This window comes from Epinephelus moara, chromosome 10 (genome assembly GCF_006386435.1).
Source record: "Epinephelus moara isolate mb chromosome 10, YSFRI_EMoa_1.0, whole genome shotgun sequence".
NCBI classification, from domain to species: Eukaryota; Metazoa; Chordata; class Actinopteri; order Perciformes; family Serranidae; genus Epinephelus; species Epinephelus moara.
In genome coordinates, this window is record NC_065515.1 from 11,081,453 (window position 1) to 11,090,681 (window position 9,229).

A 9,229-nucleotide genomic window follows, 5' to 3' on the forward strand; every position below is an offset into this window, starting at 1 on the left:
CTAAAATGGCGGAAAATCTTTAAGTGTTTTTCAAAAAAAATTCAAAATGGCGGAAAATCTATATAACCGGAAGTTATTTGTTCGCAATTTCAATCAGTTGCTATAGCGCCCCCCTTTGGCTAATTGATGTAATATTGCTTCATTGGCATCCTCCCATGACCCTCTACCACTGTGCCAAATTTCACATGGATTGACCAAGTCAGTGAGGAGAAAAACGTGGAACAGACACACAGACAGAGGTTTCGTCATTATATAGTAAGATGAGTGGTCATCAGCCACCTGAATGCGCTGTCATCCATCATTGCGTCTTCTGACAGTGGATGTGACAAATCTTTCACTGTGCAGAGGATTGTGGGTCAGAACAGCCAGGAAAGCATCCGGGAATTTTTGGTATACTGTATTTGACACACTTAATCTGTCCCTGGCATACTTTATAGTGTGGCAGTGTGGGTATTGGAACGCGCAGATAGTCTGCCCTCTTCTTGTCCAATCTCATCCTCCTCCTTCCTCCCTCTCGTCCAGGTAAGAAGGAGGGTCAGCGGCCCATGGCTCACGAGTGTTTAGGCGAGGTCCTGCGGGTGCTGCGTCAGGTCATCAACACCTACCCTCTGCTTAACACTGTGGAGATCCTCACCGCTGCCGGCAAGCTCATATCCAAGGTCAAAGGTCAGTCTGATGAGCAGGGAAACCTTCAGCCATGGACAAAAATTCATTAGACAGAGAGCTTTAAAATGTTTTAACCATGTGCAGGTGTGTGTGCTCAGTTTGTCAGCAGTGTATTTTAATCACAACTGAAACCTGAGCAGATACATGGTTGTGATTTTTACAGGTTTCCACTATGAGGCTTCTAACGAGGCAGATAAGAAGGACTTTGAGAAGGCGATTGAAACCATCGCCGTTGCTTTCAGCAGCAAGTGAGTACCTGATACACCTCTACAACATGTCTGATTATCACATTATAACCTTCTGATCCTAAAAATAACCCAGCAGTGATTACCACTCGTGTTTGGTTTATTTATTGTCCTTTCTACAAAGACTGACCCAGAACAATAGCGACCTGTAACCGCGTCTAATCGGGTATTACCTCTTTTACAGACAGAAGAATCAGGTAGTGTGTAATGCGTGTGTGTTAATGCGTACAAAGTCGACTGTTGTTGGGAATCAGAGAGAGAAGTGCAGCGATGGTGACACATTTGCATGAGGCAGAGCTGAAAACAGGAAGTGGTTCTTTTCTTCTACCGTATGACACAAAACCAAAACTTGAAAAATGCTGTTGACTACCTGGCTGCTTAGTGAACAGATTGCAACAGACGGAGGAGACAATAAATCATGAGAACGTTCCCTTGAGTTGAGATACTTCAGATGAATGACACAAAACATGTTCTTGAACGTGACGATAAAATCATCTCGTCTGTTTTTCCAAGATTTTTTTTTTTTACCTGCGTGTTTTTAATCTGTAAAAATAACGTCATGATAAGTAGAAGTCTCCACTAGAGAGGTTTGTCAGCTTTGTGTGTAATCAGATTACATTTCACCAGCAGTTTATCACGTTAGCCTGTGCCATTTCAGGGTTTAGACATCTGTCACAGAGCTGCAGGAGGAAGTGAGCTGGCAGAGACAGTTGAAATCTGCCTGACGTGTCTGTTTCCTCATTCTCTCCTCCCCTCTTCCTCTGTTTGACTCCTTTTCTGTCATGAACGAAAAAACACCAAGATGGAGACTTTTATGTTTAGTGTTTCAGCAGGCGAGTGAAACAAAATGAAAGACGTCAGGAGGGTTTTTTTCTTGATCGGATGAGGGATATGTGGAGAAATAAAATGAGTGCTTTGACGTACAGTATGAATGTTTTAGAGTGAGATCAGACCAGGTGGAGAAAAGTGACTCAATTTAAACTGTTTGTCACTTCCTGTCTCCAGTTTGTTTGTACCTGTCGAGACACGCTGCGAGGGCCCCTTCCCCTTTTTTTTCTGCATTTTTATATCTGCCATTTTTTCGCACACAGATTATTATTACTGCCTCGGGTTGCATAATATATCCTTTTTTTTTAATGCTATTGCGAAAGACTGCGATATTTCACTCAGGGATTTTTTTTTTAGTGAGAAAACCACACTTTAAAATGTTGGTTTCTTTTTTTGTGCCTTTTGTGTTCAGTTTAATGTTCATTTTTTTCAATGAAACAATGTTGGAAATAATTTCTTTTCACTTTTTAAATTCAAAATGCAAAACTTTTGCACACCTGAGGGTCGACAGGTACATAGGAGAAGACCACAGGACGATTATCATAGAACAAAAACACCTGTAATATTAGGAAATATATTGGGAACAAGAACAACGTCTTGGAGAAGAAGATAACCTGACAGTCTCTGCATCGAAACGTTGTTCTTGCTTTCTATACATTTCCTTGAACTGCAAGTGTAGCAGACAGTGTGTGGAAGTTCTTAGTTCTACTTTTTTAATTCAACAAACTACTAGTTGTATTTCAGAAGTAGAAGCAGTAGAAGCAGAGTGTCTGCGGGTCCTTTTAAAAGTCTTAAATTCAATTTTAGAAAGGCTTTAAAAGTCGTAAAATAGTCTTAAACTTGAGTTTGTGAGGTCTAAACTGCTACAAACATTTTATCTTATTTCATTTTTACATTTCTTTTTGTGGCAATGTGTGAAGCTTTCTTTAATGTAAAATTACAAATCTTTAAACTATAATACTGTCATTTTACTTCACACTTACACTCACCTCTGCACAAGACCACATATATACTCCTTACCTGCAATGCTTATATAAGTAAAACATGATTTGCCCAAAAATCTGTCCTAAATTTGATGTAAAGGCGTCTGAACGGGTCTAAAAAAGCAGTAAATCTAACTGTCAGTTCTGCCTATCTCAGGGTGTCTACAGGTATCTGAGTACTTTTTAATATCTTATTATTGTTCTTCAGGTATAGATATAATTCTGCCTCATAATGTAATTATATATATATCTACAGTGTATTTCTACTTCTGCTTTATTTGCTGTCGTAAAGGTGTTTGTGTTGTGTTTCTCCTCAGTGTGTCTGAGCTGCTGATGGGAGAGGTGGACAGCAGCACGTTGCTCTCACTGCTGCCCACTGAGAAGAGCAGGGTGAGTTTATCACACAACTAACAGTGTTTCCCATCTGACAATTAGAAAACAGTAGGGTTATCCAACACAGTACACACCTCTATGTGGTAAACGGTAAATGGACTGCAGTTGTATAGAGCCTTTCTAGTCTTCCGGCCACTCAAAGCGCTTTTACACTACGTCACATTCACCCATTCACACACTGGTGGCTGAGGCTACCATACATGGTGCCACCTGCTGCTCAGTAACCATTCACATGCTGTCATACATCGATGGAACAGCCATCAGGAGCAATTTGGGGTCCAGTATCTTGCCCGAGGAACCAGGGGTCGAACCACTGATCCTCCAATTAGTGGACAGCCCGCTTGAGTTTAAGTGCTTGTTTTTAAAAACACTTCAGTATCTAGACATTTTTGTATTGTTGCTACCGTGGATTTACAGAACCTAATGACTCTGATTTGACCATTCACAGCAAAAAAAAAAAACTGCATCTACGACGAGCACGGACAACTTTGTTTAAAATGTTTATCTGAAATTTAACAAATGTCACATACCTCAACGTGCTTTCTCAGGGTGGATGGCAGACTTTTGTACTTAGTGACGAAGTTTATGTGCGGTAAACGGAGCACGCATTTAAAACTTAATTAATCTTTCTTCATTTTAAAAATCTCAAATATGGACTTAAGATATGGTCGTGTGCTCTGCTAGTGAGGAATTATTACCTTAATCTGCCGTAAAACAAAAAGAGCACCGACACTCACAGATAAATTTACTTATTTAATGTTCATTCATTCATTTTTTCGTAACTGCTTATCCTGTTGGGGGTCACGGGGGGCTGGAGCCTATCCCAGCTGACATTGGGCGAGAGGCAGGGTACACCCTGGACAGGTCACCAGACTATCACAGGACTGACACATAGAGACAGACAACCATTCACACTCACATTCACACCTACGGACAATTTAGAGTCACCAGTTAACCTGCATGTCTTTGGACTGTGGGAGGAAGCTGGAGTACCTGGAGAAAACCCACGCTGACACGAGGAGAACATGCAAACTCTGCACAGAAGGCCTGGTGTTTTCACAAAATATTTACACAATGACAGTCTAGTAAGATTAGAAAATAACATGACTTTACTGTAATGCTGCTAACACTTACAATATTACAGTATCCAAAATCTAAGATGATATCTAGTGTGACCTCTCTCAGTGACAGCTTACTGGCTCCGAACCGTAGTTGGGAACACACTGGCTTATTAACATTAAATTAGCTCGGTTCGTTATTAGCTGCTAACTAGCTTCTAGCAGTCTGGACCACTCTTCAGAAGGAAGGATGGCGAGGCGTTCGGGTGCCATTCACAACAAACAGTAGCCCTGAGCTTATCTCCACACTTAACCATACTGTTATCATCACTCTTTGCCACCAGCCATCTTCACCATGACACTTTGAGACAGCTGCTTCCCTCCATACACACAATGAAGTACATGTCACACACTCAAGGCCACCGCCCTTAAAGCCAGTAACACTAGTCTCGCATCATGATATCAATAAAATAAAGATATGTTGCCCAGACCTGCTTCAAAGGGATACTTCAAAGTATCCGTAATGGAAGCCTTCATAGATATGTGGCGGAGTCAGCAGCACAGTATTTGTCTCTCAAATGTAGTGGAGTAAAAGTCAGACTGATCTCCACTCCCAACTTTACACTGGATGAAGAAGAAAAAATTCTGTTGATTTACAGCGAGCCTTGGTGTGTGTTTGTCACTAATGAATCATCTCTGTGCTGTGCAGTCGATGGAGAACTTGTACGCTGCGACAGGCCAGGGAGCGGACGGGGGACAGTTCAGGAGCGACCTCCAGGACATGGGTAGGATGATCTGCCGCTCCTCCACTGACACTCTGACATCTCTCTGTCCCTCATGGCTGCTGTCTGTGATGCTTCTGCACCTCTGTCCTTCCACTCACACTCATTTTGTCTTGTGGAAATGCTATTATATTTTTATGTTTGTGTACTCTGTCATCCATTTACGTTTGACAGTAGCGATCCAACCTTTATTCAGATCATGAAAGGTATTACATGTTGTTCACACACTGGATGTCTGGTATGGCTCCCCCTGCTGATGTAAATACTGTGGTACATCTATGTGCTTCAGAGCTTCATAAAACTCAGTCTATCACAGAAAATCAAAGAAAAAAGTATTAAAAACTACAGAATCAGCCACTCTGAGTGAAACACAGCAGTGGCACAGTCATCACCAACATAAAACACAGGATCTTGGAGATCGTCACTTCAGCTCTGAGTCTTCACACCTCGGCTGCAGACTTTTTTGCCGCACACAAATCATAATAAGCAACAAAACACTTTGCGTCGTCACAGCAACGAAGTGTGCTTGTTCCTGCGCAGTGACCTATGTTTGTGTGTTGATGCGTAGGCAGAGCTGAGGAAGTGGATGTGATTCTGCAGCACAGCGAGGGAGGGGTGGACTCCGCTCTGCTCTATGCCAAAACCATTTCCAAGTACATGAAGGACCTGATGAGCTACGTGGAGAAGAGGACTTCACTGGGTGAGTGGGAGGGACAAAGGTTTAGTCTGTCTGTGGATTTATTGTACTGTTATTTTCATGGACAATAAATCTGTAGATTCTGGATAATCGATTAGTTGTTTTGTTACAAAATGTCAGAAAATGGTTAAAAAAATTGTTTCCTAAAACCAGAGATGACGTCCTAAAATGTTCTGTTTTGTCCACAATCCAATATATTCAGTTTGTTGTCAGACGAGTAAAGAAACCAGAAAATATTCACATATTCGCTGGAATCAAAGACTTTTTTTGTCGTAAAAAATCACTCAAACCAATTAATTGATTGTCAAATTAGTTGTCAGTTAATTTAATAGTTGTCAACTAATCGATTAATCGTTGTAGCTCTTTAAAAAAAAATGTTTATCAACATGAAATTGATGTGGGGGTTTTTTCCAATTATTTATTTATTTTTAATAATATTTTTTAATATTTTACAAACACCACCGAAAATAATAAATAATAATAATTTTTTAAAAATGAAATAATATAATTAAATAAAAAAAAGTAATAGTCAGTGGAAATGGTTCTTTTTTTTAAATTTATTTTATTATTTTCTAATTTATTTTCATATTTATTTTTTTTTATATGTAAGTGCATTGTTCCAGTTGTAAAATGTCAGATGATATCCTCAAAGACCTTAACAGTCAGATTTGATCATGTGTTTTAGCAGTAAAAATAAGACTTGTTCAGCTTCTAAGATGTCAAGTTTTGCTTTCTGAACTCTTTCATATCATTGTAAATTTGATGAGTTTGAATGACGTGACTGTAGCAGAAAAAATATATGACACAAGTTTGGTTTTTAGCAAGTTGTGATTGGTGTGATTTTGTCATTGTATAAGCTAATTAATAAATTGTGAATAGATATAGATTAATCAGTGATTTAAGATCAGTAGCTGCAGCCTGATTTAAATAAACCCCTGCAGAAACACATTGTTCTCTTTCCCTCTGTCTGACCAGAAACTGAGTTCGCCAAAGGCCTCCAGAGATTATACCAGTCCTGCAAACACAGCATAACACATGTAAGCTGCCTTTATTTTACCTCTGAATATCTCCCACTGGTCATCTGTGATACTGAATGTTAAACTGTAGGATGAATTTAAAGCAATATTGCATTTTGTCCTTGTTTGTGTTTGATACTGAACCCTCTCTTTCCATGTGTGTGTCCAGCCCCAAATGCCGCTCTTCTCCATCTACTCTCTGGCTCTGGAGCAGGACCAGGAGCAGAGCGTGGGGCTGCAGCAGGCCAGCAACACGCTGCACAGCCAGACCTTCATCCAGGTAAACTTCACTCAGGTTTGTTGTGCAGTGAACACTTTATAACTTCTGTGAGGTGTTTCTTGAGTCACCCTGCGACGGTCACTCATGCTGCTGTTAATAGTGGAGTGTTTTACCTTGTTGTGTGCACATTGTGTTGATCTGTGCAGCCTCTGATGCAGCGTAAACAGGAGCATGAAAAGAGACGGAAGGAAATCAAGGAACACTGGATTCGAGCGAAGAGAAAACTGGTATGATCTGTTGTGTATGTGTGAGCATGTTAGCAGGAGTTGTTGGATTTATCTCTAAGAAGTTAAGGAACAAATTTGTCTTTGTTTAGATGGAGTGTGAGGCGAACCTGCGGAAAGCCAAGCAGGCCTACATGGTTCGCTGCGAGGAGTACGAAAAGGCCAAAACAGCAGCCAGCCGAGCCGAGGAAGAGGGAGGAGGGTCGACTGCAAAGTCTGTGGAGAAGAAGAAACGAATAGAGGAGGAGGCTCGCAACAAGGTTCTTATCAACGACTTCACTCTATGGCTGCATCTGTTGTTTCAGAGCTTCAGCACCATGAATTTAAAATACAATTTGCATGTTGTTGACTCATGGTGACGTATAATTTGACACTCTTCATTTATCTGTGTTCTAATCTGATAGATTAAAACAGAACACAGGATGTAAATTTAAAGAGTTTGCATGTGTGTGTGTGTTTGTGTGTGTGCAGTCAGACGAGGCGGAGGCCACCTACCGGACATGTATAGCAGATGCCACCACTCAGCAGCTGGAGCTGGAGCACACAAAGGTCACAGTGCTGAGACAACTGCAGGACGTCATCAAACAGAGCGACCAGACCCTGCGCTCGGTCAGAACACACACACACACACACACACACACACACACACACACACACACACACAAACCTCACTGTTACAAAATAGCTTCCTTTCTAAATGTGCCATATATGCTCTATACTCTAATCTGAACTCTTTCCCTTCCTCTTCCCTCCACCAGGCGACCATCTCGTACTACCAGCTCATGCACATGCAGACGGTAGCGTTGCCGGTTCACTACCAGACTCTGTGTGAGAGCAGTAAGCTGTACGACCCGGGCCAGCAGTACGCCGCCCACGTCCGAGACCTGCAGCTGCCAGAGCAGCCGAATGTACAATATGCATTTGAGAACTACTGTCCCTCCAGCTCATCGTCACAGTAAGAGCCACAATTATCCTTAAACCTAAAAGAAAACGTTCGACATTTTTTAAGAAATATTCTTATTCACTTTCATGCTGAGAGTTAGATGAGAAGATTGATGTCACTCTCACTAGGGGTGGGAATCAATCCACGATACAATATTATCACAGTCATCATGATACAGGATTATTGTGGTTTTAAATATGTTGCAATATGTTGAGTGTTGGGATCAGATATATTGCGATATATCACCCTTTTTCATGTGTAGATTATGTCCTCAAAGGAAAACTTTGTCACCATCTGTCACTGTCTGTTCATCTCACTTCAGCCATTTTTTCACAGCAGCACCCTAAAGTTTCATTTGTATTTGTGATATTAATCATTTGTATAATAAAAAAAATCGATGCTTGGCTCTGCGTGACGATACGATATTGCCTCACAAAAGTATCGCGACTCTGCTGTATTGCTATTCCCCCACCCTCACTCCTAACATTTGTGCAGTAAATGTGAAGCTGCAGCTGGTTAGCTTAGCTTAGCACAAGGACTGGAAACACGGAAATGGCTGGCCTAGCTCCGCCCAAAGCTAACTAAATCTTCGGTACGTAATGGTGCGTTTGTTTTGTACTCGGAGGTCGGAAGTCGGAAGTGGGAATGACGTCACCTCCGAGTTGACAACAACTTTTGCATTCTAGTTGACAACGGTGGACAAGTCGGAAAAAAACATGCCCACAAGAAAGCCTTTGTTGCCCTTGCACTTTTGGAGTATAGACAGCTTCAAAACCATCATGCACTCCAACTGTTGAACGCCGCAGATGAGGATAAAAGACAGAAGCCATTTTGTGCATGTATAGGTCCTGTTTGTGCATTTTGTGTCTATTTCGGACCTGTGTGTTAATGACAACGGAGTGAAAAAATTTAATTTCCCCTCAGGGGGATTAATAAAGTCTATAAATTTTTTTCCATCAGCCTGTTTAGATGTGCATCTAGAAGTATCGCATCAGAAAATTATGATGGAAACGCCAAAATTCGAATTAAAATCCCCTGATTCGCACAAACTAAAATACGCTCGCTTTAGCCGGGTTTTGGTTGATTCGAAAAAATGTTGATTCGCAAAACGGGG

At 41.1% G+C, this 9,229-nt stretch overlaps 1 protein-coding gene across 4 annotated transcripts in view; it reads left to right on the forward strand.

The window, feature by feature from the left end:
* Positions 1 to 9,229, forward strand: part of arhgap45b (Rho GTPase activating protein 45b) — a 27,506-nt gene that overhangs the window by 9,920 nt on the left and 8,357 nt on the right. For 2 of the 4 annotated variants that reach the window (XM_050054402.1, XM_050054405.1), the window contains exons 4-14: positions 523 to 666; positions 830 to 914; positions 3,040 to 3,112; positions 4,883 to 4,958; positions 5,524 to 5,655; positions 6,628 to 6,689; positions 6,838 to 6,963; positions 7,095 to 7,175; positions 7,265 to 7,432; positions 7,644 to 7,781; positions 7,931 to 8,127. In XM_050054402.1, the coding sequence (XP_049910359.1) occupies positions 523 to 666; positions 830 to 914; positions 3,040 to 3,112; positions 4,883 to 4,958; positions 5,524 to 5,655; positions 6,628 to 6,689; positions 6,838 to 6,963; positions 7,095 to 7,175; positions 7,265 to 7,432; positions 7,644 to 7,781; positions 7,931 to 8,127 (1,282 nt within the window). The remainder of the gene's footprint in view (positions 1 to 522; positions 667 to 829; positions 915 to 3,039; positions 3,113 to 4,882; positions 4,959 to 5,523; positions 5,656 to 6,627; positions 6,690 to 6,837; positions 6,964 to 7,094; positions 7,176 to 7,264; positions 7,433 to 7,643; positions 7,782 to 7,930; positions 8,128 to 9,229) is intronic. The other 2 variants (XM_050054403.1, XM_050054406.1) reach the window with 1 other exon arrangement.